Here is a 20,242-nt window from a genome sequence, read left to right on the forward strand (position 1 = left end):
CAGTTAGTTTACTGAATGAGAGAATATGTTTGCAAATCATATATCTTGATAAGGGGTTAATGTCCAAAATATGCGAAGGCTTCATACAAGTCAAAAGCAAAAAACCAAGCAATTGGATTTCAAAATGGACAGAGGAACTGTGTAGACATTTTCCCAAAAAAGGACATGCAAATGGCCATCAGTACAAGAAAAAGTGCTCAATGTGCCTAATCATCAGGGGTTAATGAGTTATGAGTTATCTGCTCATATCTGTTAGAATGGCTAGCATCAGAGGGACAAGAGATAAAAACTTGGTGAGAATGTGGAGAAAAGAGAACCCTCGCACCCTGTTGGTGGGAATATAAATTGGTGCAGCCACTATGGAAGAGAGTATGGAAGTTTCCCTCCAAATGAAATAGAACAATTATATGATCCAACAATCCCAATTCTGGATATAAATCCAAAGGAAATAAAAAAACAAGATACTGAAGATATTTAAAAAAAAGGTACTGAAGATATATCTGCACCCCCATGTTTATTGGAGTACTATTCACAATATCCAGACTATGGAAACAACCTAAGTGCCCATCCACAGATAAATGGATAAGGGATATATGTTATACATAAGGACATATTTTTCTGAAATGGCAACCCTCTCTGGTATTCTTGCCTGAAAAATCCCATGGACAGATGAGCCTGGAGCGCTACAATCCAATGGATTTCAAAGAGTAAGACATGACTGAGCAAACATAATAAATATAAATAATACATAAAATAAATTTGTAATATGATTTAGGCATGAGAAAGAAGGAAATCCTGCCATTTGCAACAACATGGATGGACCTTGAGGGCATTATATTAAGTGAAGCAAGCTGGTCACAGAAAGGCAACTACTGCACTGCGTCACTTATATGTGGAATCTTAATTAAAAAAAAAGATTCCACCTACATGTGGAATCTCATAGAAACAGAGATTACAAAAGTGGTTGTCAGAATCCGCAGGTTGGGGGAAATAAGGAGAGGTTGGTAAAAGGCTACAAACTTTCAGCTATGAGATGAATAAGTTTACACTAAAACATGTGTAAACCATGTGTAAACACGGTGTAAAACATGGTGACTATAGTTGATAGCACTGTACAGTTGATTCTTGTACGACACAGGTTTGAACTGCATGGGTCCACATACACACATTTTTTTAAAAAATTAAGTACATATTACACAATCTGTGGTTGGTTGACTACTTGGCTGTGAAACTGCGGATACAGTAGCCTATTAAAATTATACTTTGATTTTCTACTGTGTGGGAGGTTGATGCCTCTAACTACCATATTGTTCAAGGGTCAACTGTATAATATAATTGAAATTTGCTGAGAGAATAGAACTTTAATGTTCTCACCGAAAAAACAAAAAGAAAGATCATTATGTGAGGTGATGGATATGTTAATTAATTAGGTGGTGGGAGTCTTTTCACAATGCATACATATATCAAATCACCACCACGTATACTTTGTTCCTTACATTTCTATTTGTCAATTACATCTCAGTAAAACTGAAAAAAATCATGGCTTGATGATTCAAGATGAATGTATAGTTTAAAAGGAAAAATCATAGCAATAATAAGAATCATTCAAATGAGTGTTATCTTCAAAATAAAGAGACTCATATAGATAAATGAAATACAAATTACCCCCTAAGCACTTTTGGAATAGACATTTGTGGTTTTGCTTCATCAAAAAAACATTAAATCAATGCTGTTTATTTTAATATTATTAACTTTATACTTGTAATGTGTAGATTGCCTTAAATTTTATGGTTTTTTAAAGAACTTGTAGTCATACAGAATTTATGTCATATTTATATAAGCTACATTGTATTTATATTATATTCAAGTAATTTGTCAACACTGCTGCTGCTGCTGCTAAGTTGCTTCAGTCATGTCCGACTCTGCGAGACCCCATAGACGGCAGCCCACCAGGCTCCCCTATCCCTGGGATTCTCCAGGCAAGAACACTGGAGTGGGTTGCCATTTCCTTCTCCAATGCATGAAAGTGAAAAGTGAAAGTGAAGTTGCTCAGTCGGGTCCGATTCTTCGCAACCCATGGACTGGAGCCTACCAGGCTCCTCCGTCCATGGGGTTTTCCAGGCACTGGGTGCCATTTATTCTTTTTCCTTGAAGAGCAGTGTACTCCTTACTTAAGCTGGAAAGATGATGTAGTAGGGCCGTAAAAGAAATAAGGAGTGAATGGATTATGTCCAACACTCATATCTACATTTTAATCAATTAGGAATTTCAATTGCATGGGGGCGTTTGTTTTGTAAATGTTTCTCTGTGACTAGGGATGTTGAGTTGTGTCAAAAGTTCCTGTTTCATAATTGACCTTTGCCATCGTCAGCCTACAGAAAATGGGGTTTTAAGAAATCAGATGGGGTGGCCTGCTTTCAACACCCAGTACTGGTGACACAAGACCATGTCAGCTGCTAGAAAGGATTCCTGCTCACACTGGGACACGTAAGGAAGGTGAGGAGCTGTGCACCTGAGAAGACCATCTGTCAGCTTCTCCACGGTCTCCTCAACAATCTCATCGTTCCAAGCAGGCATCCTCAAGGAAAGCTGAATCTGTGACTTCTCTGCTCGGACTTCAGTCTGTTTTCATTGCGTCACTTTTTTGTACTAAGCTCATCTTTAAAATACTCATCATTTAAAACACACTTGTTTTTTGCGGCGCCAATATTGTACTTTTACATTTTCTTTAGGATCACGAAGGAATGCTGGTTGTGGTCTATGAACTCACAGAAATTATAAACCACCTTTGATGAAGGAATCCATCCATTTGAAGCGTGTGTTAAAGGGAAAAATAAGACAAATAAAGACATGGAGCTGCCTCAAGGGGATGAAATGGATGACGAGGAAAAAAAGAAGACCACGTCTCAACCACAAAGTAAGGCTTTTTGCTATAGGCTTATAGTTTCTAAATGGATGGCACAAATTCTTCTAAATGAATAAACTATAGATGTAAAAATGTTTAGTCTATTTGTGAACACTACACTTTTGAGAACTAATTTAATTATTCAAATTCGAAACCAGCATTTGCTAAACATTTGTAAAAGGCATGGCTAATTTGTTACCTTCTGTTGGTGATTTTTTTTTGTTTCACTTTTATCAGTTCCTCAGGACAGGGCTATGGTGCAAAAGGGATTTACCAGAAGTGAGCATTGATCAACAGTCTCATCTTAAAATACTTTTGCAAGTTGTTATGCAAAATCACAGTTGGAGAAAAATTGAGGTTTTAAACAGATCAATTATGCTATCTCTAGTCCAGATTTTTTTAGCCCATTCTCTTTCACAGAGAAGGTTCTGTTTGTATGCATAGAGTAGCCAATACATGCTAAACTTCAGGCCTCTTACAACAAGTATGCCAGTATATCAGAGGAAAGTTTTCACTTATTTACAATTTCTGTTAAATTGAAAATACAATGGTGTCATTTCAGGAACTATAAGCAAAGATAACATTTAACTAATACCAAGATAGTACAATTTGCAGCCTCACTTTCTACCCCTTCTTGTGTACCACGCACAGAAAAATAAGCTTATTAAAAAGGAAATTGCTTTTCTAAGAGAGATGTCTGTTGCATGCCTTATTTTTTGAATATAAATAAATAATTTAAAAATATTTTTAAATTTTTTAAATTTTTATTGGAGTAGAGTTGATTTGTTACTACAATGTTGTGCTAGGTTCAGGTGTACAGCAGAGTGAGGCAGTTATACACACGGCCACTCTTTTTTAGATTCTTTTCCCATATGGGCCATTACAGAGTATTGAAAAGAGTTCTCCTTATTAGTTATCTATTTTATATATAGTAGTGTGTATATCTGCATTCTTGTTTCTTTTCTTTTTTTAGTAGTTTTTCTAAGCTTACTCTGAGTTTGCTATAACAGGGTGAAATAAATCATTTGCTTTGGAAAATTTTTCTTTTTTGTTTTTTCTGTGGGCTTTGAGTTGCTCTTGGACACTTTTTTGTAGTTAAGAACATCAACTTTTGTGTTGGGCGCTAAGATTTGGATCCAGGTTCCTTTGCTTGCAGGTCCTGAGACAGTGGGCAGGAGATTTGAAGGCTCTTTTCCTCCTCGGTCAGATGGGGTTGAGTTGTACATACCTCATGCTTTGTGATGCAAATGATAAGTGTTGGTTATCTTTGATATGAACCTGCCTTCAATGTGGGAGACCCAGGTTCAATCCCTGGTTCGGGGAGATCCCCCTGAAGATGGGAATGTTTAACCACACCATTATTTTTGCTTGGAGAATTCCATGGACAGAAGAGCCTGAGGGGCTACATATAGTCCATGGGGTCACAAGGAGTTGGACATGACTGAGCGACTTTGATCTATTAGCATTATGGGGTTTATTTTTTTTTGTAATGATCTGTTGTTTGTTAATATTTGTACATTTAAATCTTGAGTTTCCAAGGTATCTTAATATGTTTGGGCTAAATGCTACACAAAAATACTCAGACTGAGTGTCTTATAAATGACAGAAATTTATTTCTCACAGTTTTGGAGGGTGTGAAGTCTTATATCATGGTAGTGATGAATTTAGTGTTTGATGAGAGCTAGCTTCCTGGTTCATAGATGGCTATCTTATTGCTATATCCTCTCACAGCAGAAGGGGCAAGAGAGTTTCCTGGGGCTTCTTTTATAAGGGTACTATTCATGTTCTTAAGGTTTCTATATTCATGACTTCATCACCTTCCAAGGTTCCACCTCCCTAGGTAACCACCATCACATAGGGATTGGGTTTAAACTATGAATTTTAGAGGGACAGAAACATTCATTGTATAGGAAAGGTTAGCAACTTTGTTCTCCTATATGCTGTGTGTGTTGAACAACAATGGCTTGTTTGAAGTACTGATGTACTAATTTCCTCACATACCTTTAAAAAGGAATTATTTGGGAAAAATAAATAAATATGTTTAAAAAAAGCTTATTAGATACGGGATAAATGAAACCTTAAAAATTTACCTATTTACTTTATAAAGTCTTATTTCTATATTTCCATAAATTACATTTTATATAAATAAGCGATATGCAAAAAGATTTGGATGTAAATCTGAGAATATTTTTCTAGTCTGAGTGTACTAGAGAAAAATTTATATCATATGACGTACAACATTGTTTCTTTGAAAAACTTACCAGTGGATCTAAATAAGATGAAAATATCATCAGGGAACATTTTTCATAGACTGTGGGTATAAACATTTCAGAGCAGATTCAGGTTCTATGCTCTGGTGGCTCAGTAGTAAAGAACCTGCCTGCCAGTTTAAGAGACCTTGATTTGATCACTGGGTCGGGAAGAGCTCTTAGAGAAGCAAACGGCAATCCACTCCAGTGTTCTTGTTTGGGAAATCCCATGAACAGAGGAGCCTGGCAGGCTATAATCCATGAGGTCAAAAATGGTTGGACACTACTTAGCAACTAAACAACAATACCTATGCTCTAGCTACCATTTAAGGATGCTGTGTCAGTTAGAGTCTCAATGTGAAAGAAATGGCACATTCAAATTAAAATAATTCAAGGAAGATTTATGAATAAGGGTACTATTGTAAAGGTGTGAGCAGAGAGGGAACTGAAAGGGACCTCTGGGCTGTCATATTCCAGGCCTGAGAACCATGAGTAGAGAGAGGTAACCGGAACCAAGGGAGAGGGAATCACGTAGAACAGACTACATTAGAGGAAGAATGAGCTTATGCTGAGGGACACAGACTCAGATAGCCCTTCTGTCGAGAATAAATTCCCTCACCTCATCCCCTGCTTCTGCTCTCCTGCAGGACTTCCCTTCTGGCCAAACCCAAGGAAAGCCAAAGGGCACAGGAGCCTGTTAGAATAGTCCATTCTTAGCCTTCTATTAAAATGAATTAAAAAAAAAAAAAAAGAATTAGTCCATTCAGATCAACCTCCCAGGGTTGAGAGCAGAACAGAGGGTGACAGAAAGTGGATCTTAAGGAGCAAACAGAAGATAGCTACACACATGCTGACATTATAAAATCTAGAATTCATTTTTTCTTGTTATATCCATTGGTGGCAAGTGTTTCTCTGGTGGCTCAGATGGTAAAGAATCTGCCTGTAATGCAGGAGACCTGGGTTTGATCCCTGGGTCAGGAAGATCCCCTGGAGAAGGACTTGGCTACCCACTCCAGTGTTCTTGCCTAGAAAATTCTGGAAAGAGTGGCCTGGCGGGCTACAGTCCATGGAGTCGCAAAGAGTCGGACATGACTGAGCAACTAGCACTATTCATAAAATAGAGTTAAAGCTTTATAAACATGCAATAGAATCCTTAGAGGAATTGTAAAGCAACTTTTTCAACAGTAGGATAAAAGAACAAAGCTTAAATTCCATGTTCGGTTTTTTAAAAAAGTCTTTTAAAGCTACACCAGTGCTAGAGACAAATTCCAAAACCTCGTTATACCTGGCGTCAACCTCTAAAATGTTCTCTCCGTGCCCTGAGCTCCCTCAAGTTCCACTTGGGGCTTACGTTGGTTATTTATTCATTCGTTATTTAACAGATATCAATAGTAATAAGTAGAATGGTCACAATCTCCACTGTGAATCTGAGAGTGTTTTTCAAAATTTATGGTTTAGTAGGTAAGTAGTTTAAAGGATGTAAAGAAAGATTTAAATAGTTTATAGGGATTTTCCTGGTGGTCCAGTGCTTAAGAGTCTGCCTTCCAATACAGGGTACACTGGTTCGATCCCTGGTCAGCAAACTAAGATCCTGCATGCTGCATGGTGTGGCCCAAAAAAAAAAAAATGTTTTTAAACTTAAATAATTTATAAGTCTGTGTACATAAAGGCAATCATCCAGAATAACAGAACCACATGCTCATCAAAAGTCCAAATTAATATTTAAGCACAAAATTTGGGAGAATTCACAGAGTAGGCATTTATGTACTAAAAAGCCACAGACATTTTAGGCAGTGTACTTTCCCCTCTCCGAAGAAGATCAAACCAGTTAGCCTTGAGGGAAATCAATCCTCAATATTCCTTGGAAGGACTGATACTGAAGCTGAAGCTCCAGTATTTTGTTTATCTGATGTGAAAAATCTGACTCATTGGAAAAGTCCCTGATGCTGGGAAAGATTGAGGGCAGAGAAGAGGGCGTCAGAGGATGAGATGACTGAATGGCATCACTGATGAAATGGGCATGAACTTGGGCAAATTTTAGGAGATGGTGAGGGACAGGGAAGTCTGGAGTGCTGCAGTCCATTGGGTTGCAAAGAGTTGGACATGGCTGAGTGACTGAACAACAACAACAACAACTTCCTCTCTTATTTAAGAAGGATTTTTATCTTAAACGTTAGTTATCCAGGTCTGGGAAAATGTATCCAAATATAATTAGTGAGACAAAGAATAAGTGGCTACAGAAGGCAATGGTATCCCACTCCAGTACTCTTGCCTGGAAAATCCCATGGATGAAGGAGCCTGGTAGACTGCAGTCCATAGGGTCGCTAAGAGTCAGACACAACTGAACGACTTCACTTTCACGCATTGGAGAAGGAAATGGCAACCCACTCCAGTGTTCTTGCCTGGACAATCCCAGGGACGGGGGAGCCTGGTGGGCTGCCATCTGTGGGGTCGCACAGAGTCAGACACAACTGAAGTGACTTAGCAGCAGTAACAGCAGCAGCAGCAGCAGCAGCAGCAGAATCTAGAAAGTGCTGTCCATCACAGTAGCTAAAGAGCTGTCTGCAATAATGGAAATGTTCTATTCTGTACTGACTGATACATTAGATACTAATAAGCACTAGTTATTATGGTGACATGTCAGTAATGAGACTGATGAACTGAATTTTAAAATCTGCTTAATTTTAATTAATTTAAATTTAAAGAGCCACATGTGGCTACAGTAAGAACAAGATGTATGAGGTGGGGCTTGCTGAATACAAGTTGATTCATTTAATCTCATTTCCCTTTTCTACAGAGGTAATAACAGTTATTTATTTACTCATGCAACATCATGGGCCCAGCAGGATGTCAAATAGAGAGGAAATTAAAGATAGGTTATATGAAAATAACAAGTGTTAACAAAGAAGTGGAAAATTTGGAACACTTATGCGTTGCTGTGTGAATGTAAAGTAGAGCAGCTGTTGTGGAAAACAGTATAATGATCCCAGAAGAAACAGAATTACCATTTTGTTATTGTTCAGTCACTAAGTTGTGTCCAACTCTTTGAGATCCTGTGGACTGCAGCATGCCAGGCTTCCCTGTCCTTCAATATCTCCTGGAGTTTGCTCAGATTCATGTCCATTGACACATCCACAACTGAGCATCATTTTTGCTTTGGCCCAGCAGCTTCGTTCTTTCTGGAGCTCTTAGTAATTGCCCTTTGCTCTTCCCTCCTTGCATATTAGATAGCTTCCGACCTGGGGGCTCACCTTCCTACATTATATCATTTTGCCTTTTCATGCTGCTCATGGGGTTCTCATGGCAAGAATGCTGCAGTGGTTTGCCATTCCCTCCTCCAGTGGACCACGTTTTGTCAGAACTCTCCACTAGGACCCATCCATCTTGGGTAGCCCTACACAGCATGGCTTATAGCTTCACTGAGCTATGCAAGCCCCTTTGCCACGACAAGGCTGTGATCCATGAAGGGGAGAATTACCATATGATCCAGCAATTCCACTTCTGGGTCTCTACCTCAGAAAAATGAAGGCAGAGACTGAAAAAAAATATTCAGTCTTTAAAAGGAAGATTTTGACACATGTTATAACATGCATAAACCTTGAAGCTATTATACAGACTGAAATAAGCCAGTTATAAAAGGGCAAATATTGCACGGTTTTACTTATTTGTGGTCTCTACAGTAGTCAGAGACAGAAAGTAAAGTGGTGGGTGCCAGGGACTAGGGAGAGGGGGAATGAGGAGTTAGTGTTTAATGGCTACAGAGTTGTCAGTTAGGGAAAATGAAAAAGTGCTGGAAATGGATGGTGGTGGTTGCACAACGTGAGTGTACGGAATGTAACCGAACTTCTCATTTTTTAAATGGCCACAATGGTACGTGTTATGTCACATGTATTTTATTGCAGTTTTAAAAAGATAGGTTAAACACCTGTCCTCAAGGAATTTGAAAATTAGCATAGAAAAGAGAAATGGGAGCTGGTGATTGCTACATGGTGTAGGGATATAAAATGGCTATTTATAATATTGTATGAAAGGAGAGATTGCTCTATAGCAGAGATTGGCAGAATGTCATAAATCAACTATAATTTTAAAAAGTGAAATGAAATGACTGTTTATAGATGATCTTCTAACACAGAGACTGAATGGGTTTAAGAGCCCTTCCCATGAGGGATGGCAGTGGTACACAAGATGATGTACGCAGTATCCAGGGGGTGAGCCTTTATGTGGCAGTGGTGCCCTTCTTCAAGTGCTTGCCCTGCTTTATCTGAGCTTTACCCTAAAGTACTAATGGATTCAAGAATCCAGACTGGAGGGAGACTTCCCTGGTGATCCAGTGGTTAAGACGCCATGCTGTCATTGCAGGGGACTCGGGTTCCCTGGTCAGGGAGGGAATTAAGATACTCCCTTGCAGTGCAGTACAGCCAAAAGATAAATAAAGAAGAATAAAACAAATCTAGACTGGAGGTGAAAGCCACATCTCCAGAAAAATGTCTGTAAATATAGAAGACCTATCTGGGAGCCTAGCCAGGGTGGTCAGGCCAAGTGCAGAGAACCAGGTCAGTCTAGATCTTGCCATTATCAATATCTGCATCTATTCATAGTCTGCTCTCTGACAACCAACTTTTTTTTTCAACTGAATCTCTCTAACCACTCCCCTCCCAACTGCAGCAATTTCTTGATACCCTGGATCTTCTGATCCATAGACCTAATATCCTTTCACATGGCCTCATAACTATCATTCATGTCCTCTCTTCTCTCCTTACTCGGTTTAGATGCCATGGTCCTGAATTATGGTTATTCCCTTGCACAGAGCCTCAACACTCTGGTCCCTGTCGCCTCTATCATATTCATCTGGCAGCTCCAAACTCTGATTATCTCTGGACCTCTGCCTAATTTTATTGGTGCCCAAGTAGACACCTGAGGTTCATGAAAACACAACTATACCAACTGGTCTCCCTTCACATTCATGATCCCCGATTTCAAATGAACTCTTAGTACCACTTAACCATCTGACTATATTTTCAAAGTCCATTTGCTCTCTCCCTGACCCAAGATGCTATTTCCTACTTTCCCCTCTCTTCTCAAACTTCCTCTTACTCCTCACTCTCAGCTGATGACCTTCCTTCTTCATTGATAATACATGTTCCTGTTTCCACATTCAGTAGCATCTGTACCCGTACCTGCCTCCCCCTCTGCTGCCATGAGGGGAGAAACCTATCTTCTCTTTTTATTCCCAGCTTTCCATCTGTGCACTGGATTCCACCTCTGCTCATCGAGAGATGAGCTCGAGATTTCATCTCTCTGCTCAAGAGCACTGCTTTGGCAATTATCCCTTTTCTCTTCTGTCTTGTCACCTTTTACTTGTCTTCTGGCTCATAACCGTGAGCGTACAAATATGTATATTTTCTAATTAAAAAAAATTCTCCCTTGACCATACATTTCCTTCCAGCTATTGCCACCTCTCTCTGGGCTCCTCAGAAGTATTGGTCATCACACACCACTGAACCCTTATCAATTTTGCCATCAACCTCCGTATGGCTAAGCCCATTGCTCAGTTTTCATTCCTAATTTTACCCACTTTAGCAGCCTTTGATAGAATTGACCACTCTTGAAATATTTTTTTCATTTGGCTTCTGGAACATTCTTCATCAGTTTACCTCCTATCTCACTGATTACACTTTCTCATTCTCCTTTCTTGTTCTTCATCTTCCTGACCTCTAAACTTTGTAGTACCCTATGACTCAGACTTCAGACATCTAAATTCTGTGTGCTGAAGACTTCCAGATTGAAACCATCATCCCAGACTCACCAGTCCAACTGATATTCTTGAAAACTTAAGACTCCAAACTTCAAGTGTCCAAAATGGAGCTGTTAGTCCTCACAAACCTCCCCTCCCCTCCCCCAACCCCCACAATTTGTTTCCCAGGCAGTCTCCTCATCTCGGTCTAAGGAACTTCTTTCCTTTAGTTGCTCCAAGGAAAACCATTGACTCATCCTTGACTCCTCTCTCTCTCCCTCCACATCCAATTAATCAGTCAGTCCTCTCAGCCCCTCCTTGGGTATAAATCCAGAATCTGTCCAGTTCTCACCAGTTCCACTGTCATGGCTTTGTGTCAATCCGGGTTTTCTGCAGAAACAGAACCAATAGGAGATACATCTATATCCAGAGACTGAGATAGAAGGAATTGGCACACGTGATTATGGAGGCTGAACAGTCCCAAGATCTGCAGATGACAAGCTGGAATGCAGAAAAGTTGGTGGTATAGTTCTAGTCTGAGTCCAAGGGCCTGAGAAGGAGGAAAGCAAATGGCCTAAGTTTCAGTTTGAGGTCAAGTCTGAAGTCAGGAGAAAACTAATGTCCTAGTTCAAAGACAGGCAGGCCTAGGGAGAACAAATGCTGTCTTACCCTGCCTTTTGTTCTGTTCAGGCCTTCAACAGCTTGGATGAGGCCCACCAACACTGAGGAGTGCAATCTGCTTTGCTCAGTCCATGGATTCAGATGTTAATCTCATCTAGAAACACCCTCACAGATGTACAGAGGGTTAAACAGAATAATGTTTAACCAAATACCTGAGCAACCCCAGCCCAGTCGACACATAAAATTAATCATCACGGCTTCCTAACTGGCTGGCCTACTTCCATTCTTGTCCCTTAATCAATACAACAGTAGACTAAACAAACAAAAAAAGCCACATCAGGTTACTCCTCTGTTAAAAAATTTCCAATGTCTTCCCTTCTTAATCAAAGTAAAATTTAAAAACTATCAAGCCCACCAAGGCTCTACATGCTCTACTCCCCACCCACTCTCACCAGTTATCACTCTTCCCCATTTTCTTTCCCTACCACACTGGTATTGCTCCAGGAAGTCAAGCATGCTCCTACATGCTTGACATCTGAGAGCCCTTACATCTGCAGATTCCTCAGCTTGAAATGGTCAAAATAGGTGGGCGGTCCTAAGATGGCGGAGGAATAGGACGGGTAGACCACTTTCTCCCCCACATATTCATGAAAAGAACATTTGAATGCTGAGCAAATTCCACAAAACAACTTCTGAGTGTTGGCAGAGGACATCAGGCACCCAGAAAGGCAGCCCATTGTCTTCGAAAAGAGATGGAGAAGTCTTGAGGCTACTATAAGAATAAGACTAAAGATTCATCTTGATATATGGCAAAACCAGTACAATATTGTAAAGTTAAAAAATAAAATAAAATAAAAAAGAATAAGACTAAAACCACTGGCAGGAGGCTTAAATTCAAAACCTGAGAACACCAGAGAACTCCTGACTCCAGGGAACATTAATCAATAAGAGCTCATCCAAAAGCCTCCATACCTACACTGAAACCAAGCACCACCCAAGAGCCAACAAGTTCCAGAGCAAGACATACCATGCAAATTCTCCAGCAACACAGGAACATAGCCCTGAGCTTCAATATAGAGGCTGCCCAAAGTCACACCAAACCCATAGACATATCAAAACTCACTACTGGACACTTCATTGCACTCCAGAGAGAAGAAATCCAGCTCCATCTACCAGAACACTGACACAAGCTTCTCTAACCAGGAAACCTTGACAAGTCACCCATCCAACCCCACCCACAGTGAGGAACCTCCACAAAAAAGAGGAACCACAAACTGCCAGAATACAGAAAGGCCACCCCAAACACAGCAATCTAAACAAGATGAAAAGGCAGAGAAATACAGAGCAGGTAAAGGAACAGGTAAATGGTAAAGGAGCAGGTAAATGCCCACCAAACCAAAGAGGAAGAGATAGGGAATCTACCTGAAAAAGAATTCAGAATAATGATAGTGAAAATGATCCAAAATCTTGAAAACAAAATGGGAGTTACAGATAAATAACTTGGAGACAAGGATTGAGAAGATGCAAGAAATGTTTAACAAGGACCTAGAAGAAATAAAAAAGATTCAATATATAATGAATAATGCAATAAATGAGATAAAAAACACTCTGGAAGGAACCAACAATAGAATAACAGAGGCAGAAGATAGGATAAGTGAGGTAGAAGATAGAATGGTAGAAATAAATGAAGCAGAGAGGAAAAAAGAGAATTAAAAGAAATGAGGACAACCTCAGAGACCTCTGGGACAATGTTAAACACCCTAACATTCAAATCATATGAGTTTTAGAAGAAGAAGAAAAAAAGAAAGACCATGAGAAAATACTTGAGGAGATAATAGTTGAAAACTATGGCAACTCATTCCAGTATTCTTACCTGGAGAATCCCATGAATGGAGGAGCCTGGTTGGCTACAGTCCACGGGGTCACAAAGAGTCAGACACGATGGAGCGACTTCACTTTCCCTAAAATGGGGAAGGAAATAGTCACCCAAGTCCAAGAAACCCAGAGAGTCCCAAACAGGATAAACCCAAGGCAAAACACCCCAAGACACATATTAATCAAATTAACAAAGATCAAACACAAAGAATAAATATTAAAAGCAGCAAAGGAAAAATAACAAATAACACACAAGGGGATTCCCATAAGGATAACAGCTGATCTTTCAACAGAAACTCTTCAGGCCAGAAGGGAATGGCAGGACATACTAAAGTAATGAAAGAGAAAAACCCACAATCCAGGTTACTGTACCCAGCAAAGATCTCATTCAAATATGAGGAAGATATCAAAAGCTTTACAGACAAGCAAAAGCTGAGAGAATTCAGCATCATCAAACCAACCCTCCAACAAATGCTAAAGGATCTTCTCTAGACCAGAAACACAGAAAGGGTGTATAAATTCGAACCCAAAACAACAAAGTAAATGGCAACGGGATCATCAGTTCAGTTCAGTTCAGTCACTCAGTTGTGTCCAACTCATTGCGACCCCATGAATAGCAGTACACCAGGCCTCCCTGTCCATCACCATCTCCCGGAGCTTGCTCAAACTCATGTCCATCGAGTCGGTGATGCCATCCAGCCATCTCATCCTCTGTCATCCCCTTCTCCTCCTGCCCCCAATCCCTCCCAGCATCAGAGTCTTTTCCAATGAGTCAACTCTTCGCATGAGTTGGCCAAAGTACTGGGGTTTCAGCTTTAGCATCAGTCCTTCCAATGAACATCCAGGACTAATCTCCTTTAGAATGGACTGGTTGGACCTCCTTGCAGTCCAAGGGACTCTCAAGAGTCTTCTCCAACACCACAGTTCAAAAGCATCAATTCTTCAGCGTTCAGCCTTTGTCACAGTCCAACTCTCACATCCATACATGACCACTGGAAAAACCATAGCCTTGACTGCTGGATCTTTGTTGGTAAAGTAATGTCTCTGCTTCTTAATATGCTATCTAGGTTGGTCATAACTTTCCTTCCAAGGAGTAAGCGTCTTTTAATTTCATGGCTGAAATCACCATCTGCACTGATTTTGGAGCCCCCCAAAATAAAGTATGACAGTATTTCCACTGTTTCCCCATCTATTTGCGATGAAGTGATGGGACCAGATGCCATGATCTTCGTTTTCTGAATGTTGAGCTTTAAGCCAACTTTTTCATTCTCCTCTTTCACTTTCAACAAGAGGCTTTTTAGTTCCTCTTCACTTTCTGCCATAAGGGTGGTGTCATCTGCATATCTGAGGTTATTGATATTTCTCCCGACAATCTTGATTCCAGCTTGTGCTTCTTCCAGCCCAGTGTTTCTCATGATGTACTCTGCATAGAAGTTAAATAAGCAGGGTGACAATATACAGCCTTGACGTACTCCTTTTCCTATTTGGAACCAGTCTGTTGTTCCATGTCCAGTTCTAACTGTTGCTTCCTGACCTGCATATATTTTTCTCAAGAGGAAGGTCAGGTGGTCTGGTGTTCCCATCTCTTTCAGTCATACTTATCAATAATTACCTTAAATGTAAATAGGTTGAATGCCCCAACCCAAAGACAAAGACTGGCTGAATGGATACAAAAATAAGACCCCTATACATGTTGTCTACAAGAGACCCACCTCAAAACAAAGGACACATACAGACTGAAAGTGAATGGCTGGAAAAAGATATTCCACACAAATAGAAACCAAAAGAAAGCAGAAGTAGCAATACTCCTATCAGATAAAATAGACTAAAATAAAGGTTGTGAAAAGAGACAAAGAAAGACACTACATAATGATCAAAGGATCAATCCAAGAAGAAGATATAACAATTATAAATATATATGCACCCAACATAAGAGCACCACAATATGTAAGGCAAATGCTAACAAGTATGAAAGGGGAAATTAACAATAACACAATAATAGTAGGAGACTTTAATACCCCACTCACACCTATGGATAGATCAACTAAACAGAAAATTAACAAGGAAACACAAACTTTAAATCATACAGTAGACCAGTTAGACCTAATTGATATCTATAGGACATTTCACCCCAAAACACTGAATTTCACCTTTTTCTCAAGTGCACATGGAACCTTCTCCAGGATAGATCACATCCTGGGCCATAAATCTAGCCTTGGTAAGTTAAAAAAAACTTAAATCATTCCAAGCATCTTCTCTGACCACAATGCAGTAAGATTAGATGTCAATTACAGGAGAAAAACTATTTAAAATTCCAACATATGGAGACTGAACAACACGCTGCTAAATAACCAACAAATCACAGAAGAAATCAAAAAAGAAATCAAAATATGCATAGAAATGAATGAAAATGAAAACACAACAACCCAAAACCTATGGGACACTGTAAAATTAGTGCTAAGGGGAAGGTTCATCTTCCAGGCTTATCTCAAGAAACAAGAAAAAAGTCAACTAAATAACCTAACTTTACACCTAAAGCAACTAGAAAATGAAGAAATGAAGAACCCCAAGGTTAGTAGAAGGAAAGAAATCTTAAAACTTAGGGCAGAAATAAATGCACAAGAAACAAAAGAGACAAGAGCAAAAATCAACAAAGCTAAAAGCTGGTTTTTTGAGAAGATAAATAAAATTGACAAACAATTAGCCAGACTCATCAAGAAACAAAGGGAGAAAAATCAAATCAACAAAATTAGAAATGAAAATGGAGAAATCACAACAGATAACACAAAAATACAAAGGATCATAAGAGACTACTATATCAGCAACTATATGCCAATAAAATGGGCAACTTGGAAGAAATGGACAAATTCTTAGAAAAGTACAACTTTCCAAAACTGACCCAAGAAGAAATAGAAAAGCTTAACACACCCATCACAAGCACAGAAATTGAAACTATAATCAGAAATCTTCCAGCAAACAAAAGCCCAGGACCAGACAACTTCACAGCTGAATTCTACCAAAAATTTAGAGAAGAGCTAACACCTATATTACTCAAACTCTTCCAGAAAATTGCAGAGGAAGGTAAATTTCCAAACTCATTCTCTGAGGCCACCATCACCCTAACACCCAAATCAGACAAAGATGCCACACAAAAAGAAAACTACAGGCCAATATCACTGATGAACATAGATGCAAAAATCCTTAACAAAATTCTAGCAATCAGAATCCAACAACATATTAAAAAGATCATGTATCATGACCAAGTGGGCTTTATCCCAGAGATGCAAGGATTCTTCAATATCTACAAATCAATCAACGTAATACACCACATTAACAAATTGAAAGATAAAAACCATATGATTATCTCAATAGATGCAGAGAAAGCCTTTGACAAAATTCAGCATCCATTTATGATAAAAACCCTCCAGAAAGCAGGAATAGAAGGAACATACCTCAACATAATAAAAGCTACATATGACAAACCCACAGCAAACATTATCTTCAATGGTGAAAAATTGAAAACATTTCCCCTAAAGTCAGGAACAAGACAAGGGTGCCCACTCTCACTACTACTATTCAACATAGTTTTGGAAGTTTTGGCCACAGCAATCAGAGCAGAAAAGGAAATAAAAGGGATCCAGATTGGAAAAGAAGAAGTAAAACTCTCACTGTTTGCAGATGACATGATCCTCTACATAGAAAACCCTAAAGACTCCACCAGAAAATTACTAGAACTAATCAATGAATATGCTTCCCTGGTGGCTCAGAGGTTAAAGCGTCTGCCTGCAATGCGGGAGACCTGGGTTTGATCCCTGGGTCAGGAAGATCCCCTGGAGAAGGAAATGGCAACCCACTCCAGTATTCTTGCCTGGAGAATCCCATGGATGGAGGAGCCTGGCGGGCTACAGTCCATGGGGTTGCAAAGAGTCTGACATGGCTGAACAACTTCACTCACTCAATCAATGAATATAGTAAAGTTGCAGGATATAAAATTAACACACAGAAATCCCTTGCATTCCTATACACTAACAATGAGAAAACAGAAAGAGAAATTAAGGAAACAATTCCATTCATCATTGCAACAAAAAGAATAAAATACTTAGGAATATATCTACCTAAAAAAACAAAAGACCTGTATATAGAAAACTATAAACTCTGATGAAAGAAATCAAAGAGGACACAAATAGATGGAGAAATATATCATGTTCATGGACTTGAAGAATCAATATAGTGAAAATGAGTATACTACCCAAAGCAATCTATAATTCAATGCAATCCCTATCAAGCTACCAATGGTATTTTTCACAGAACTAGAACAAATAATTTCACAATTTGTATGGAAATACAAAAAAACCTCGAATAGCCAAAGCAATCTTGAGAAAGAAGAATGGAACTGGAGGAATCAACCTGTCTGACTTCAGGCTATACTACAAAGCTACAGTCATCAAGATAGTATGGTACTGCACAAAGACAGAAATATAGATCAAAGGAACAAAATAGAAAGCCCAGAGACAAATCCACACACCTATGGACACCTTAGTTTTCACAAAGGAGGCAAGAATATACAATGGAGAAAAGACAATCTCTTTAACAAGTGGTGCTGGGAAAACTGGTCAACCACTTGTAAAAGAATGAAACTAGAACACTTTCTAACACCATACACAAAAATAAATTCAAAGTGGATTAAAGATCTAAATGTAAGACCAGAAACTATAAAACTCCCAGAGGAAAACATAGGCAAAACACTCTCCACATAAATCACAGCAGGATCCTCTATGACTCACCTCCCAGAGTAATGGAAATAAAAGCAAAAATAAACAAATGGGACCTAATTAAACTTAAAAGCTTTTGCACAATGAAGGAAACTATAAGCAAGGTGAAAAGACAGCCTTCAGAATGGGAGAAAATAATAGCAAATGAAACAACAGACAAAGAATTAATCTCAAAAATATACAAGCAACTCCTGCAGCCCAATTCCAGAAAAATAAACGACCCAATCAAAAAATGGGCCAAAGAACTAAATAGACATTTCTCCAAAGAAGACATACAGATGGCTAACAAACACATGAAAAGATGCTCAACATCACTCATTATCAGAGAAATGTAAATCAAAACCACAATGAGGTACCATTTTACGCCAGTCAGAATGGATGCTATCCAAAAGTCTACAAACAATAAATGCTGGAGAGGGTGTGGAGAAAAGGGAACCCTCTTACACTGTTGGTGGGAATGCAAACTAGTACAGCCACTATGGAGAACAGTGTGGAGATTCCTTAAAAAGCTGAAAATAGAACTGCCATATGACCCAGTAAACTCAATGCTGGCATACACACCAAGGTAACCAGAATTGAAAGAGACATGTGTACCCCAGTGTTCATCACAGTACTGTTTATAATAGCCAGGAAATGGAAGCAACCTAGATGTCCATCAGCAGACATGGATAAGAAAGCTGTGGTACATAGACACAATGGAATATTACTCAGCCATTAAAAAGAATACATTTGAATCAGTTCTAATGAGGTGGATGAAACTGGTGTCTATTATACAGAGTGAAGTAAGTCAGGAAGAAAAACATCAATACAGTATACTAACGCATATATTCGGAATTTAGAAAGATAGTAATGATAACCCTATATGCAAGACAGCAAAAAAGACACAGATGTCTAGAACAGTCTTTTGGACTCTGTGGGAGAGGGCAAGGGTGGAATGATTTGGGAGAATGGCATTGAAACATGTATATTATCATATGTGAAACGGATCGCCAGTCCAGGTTCAATGCATGAGACAGGGTTGCTTGGGGCTGGTGCACTGGGAGGACCTAGAGGGATGGGATAGGGAGGTAGGTGGGAGGGGGGTTCAAGATGGGGAACACATGTACACCTGTGGCTGATTCATGGCACTGTATGGCAAAACCACTACAATATTGTAAAGTAATTAGCTTCCAATTAAAATGAATAAATTTATTTTTAAAAAAGAAAAAAAACAAAGTTTTCCACAGAAACAAACAACAACAACAAAAACAAAAAACAAACAACAACAAAAAAGAAATGGTCAAAATACCTACATTGCTTCCTCCCTAAACTGTTTTATCTTAGATGCCTTTGCATTAAACCCATTTTCTTCAGTTCTTATAGCATCCCTCATGTCTTTTACTTTGCTTCACCTTTAAAATGAACTTTATTATTTTATTTATTTATGGCTACATCTGGTCTTAGTTGCAGCACCCAGGATTTTTCATTGTGGTGCCTAGACTTCTCTCTAACTATGGCTCATGGGTTCCAGAATGCGTGGATTGTGTAGTTGTGGTGAGTAGGTTTAGTTGCCCCACAGCATGTGGTATCTTCCCAGAGCAGGGATCGAATCTGTCTCCCCTGAATTGGAAGGCACATTCTTTTTTTTAATTGTTTTATTAATTTTAATTGGAGACTAATTACAATATTGTGTTGTTTTGCCATACGTTGACATGACTCAGCCATGGGTGTACATGTGTCCCCCTGTCTCGAACCCCTTCCCCTCCCCCCTCCCCATCCCTTCCCTCCAGGTTGTCCCAGTGCACAGCTTTTGAATGCCCTGTTTCATGCATCAAGTTTGGACTGGTCATCTATTTCACATATGGTAATATACATGTTTCAATGCTATTCTCTCAAATCATCCCACCCTACCTTCTGCCACAGAGTCCAAAAGTGTGTTCTTTACATTGGTGTCTCTTTTGCTGTCTTGCATCTGTGTCTCTTTTGCTGTCTTGCTGTCTTGTTACCATCTTTCTAAATTCCATATGTATGCGTTAATATACTGTATTGGTGCTTTTCTTTCTGACTTACTTCACTGTGTATAATAGGCTCCAGTTTCATCCACCTC

The 20,242-nt window shown here is 39.2% G+C and overlaps 1 protein-coding gene across 1 annotated transcript in view; it reads left to right on the forward strand.

Moving 5' to 3' along the window:
• The first annotated feature begins 2,738 nt into the window (after positions 1-2,738).
• Positions 2,739-20,242, forward strand: part of STX11 (syntaxin 11) — a 50,579-nt gene continuing 33,075 nt past the window's right edge. The window contains exon 1 of the mRNA XM_086318189.1: positions 2,739-2,917. Coding sequence (XP_086174315.1) covers positions 2,851-2,917 — 67 coding nt within the window. The 5' untranslated portion in view covers positions 2,739-2,850. The remainder of the gene's footprint in view (positions 2,918-20,242) is intronic.

Source organism: Bos grunniens, chromosome 9, assembly GCF_055505025.1.
Source record: "Bos grunniens cultivar Pamir isolate PY7600 chromosome 9, Bosgru_T2T1.0, whole genome shotgun sequence".
In the NCBI taxonomy this organism is placed as follows: domain Eukaryota; kingdom Metazoa; phylum Chordata; class Mammalia; order Artiodactyla; family Bovidae; genus Bos; species Bos grunniens.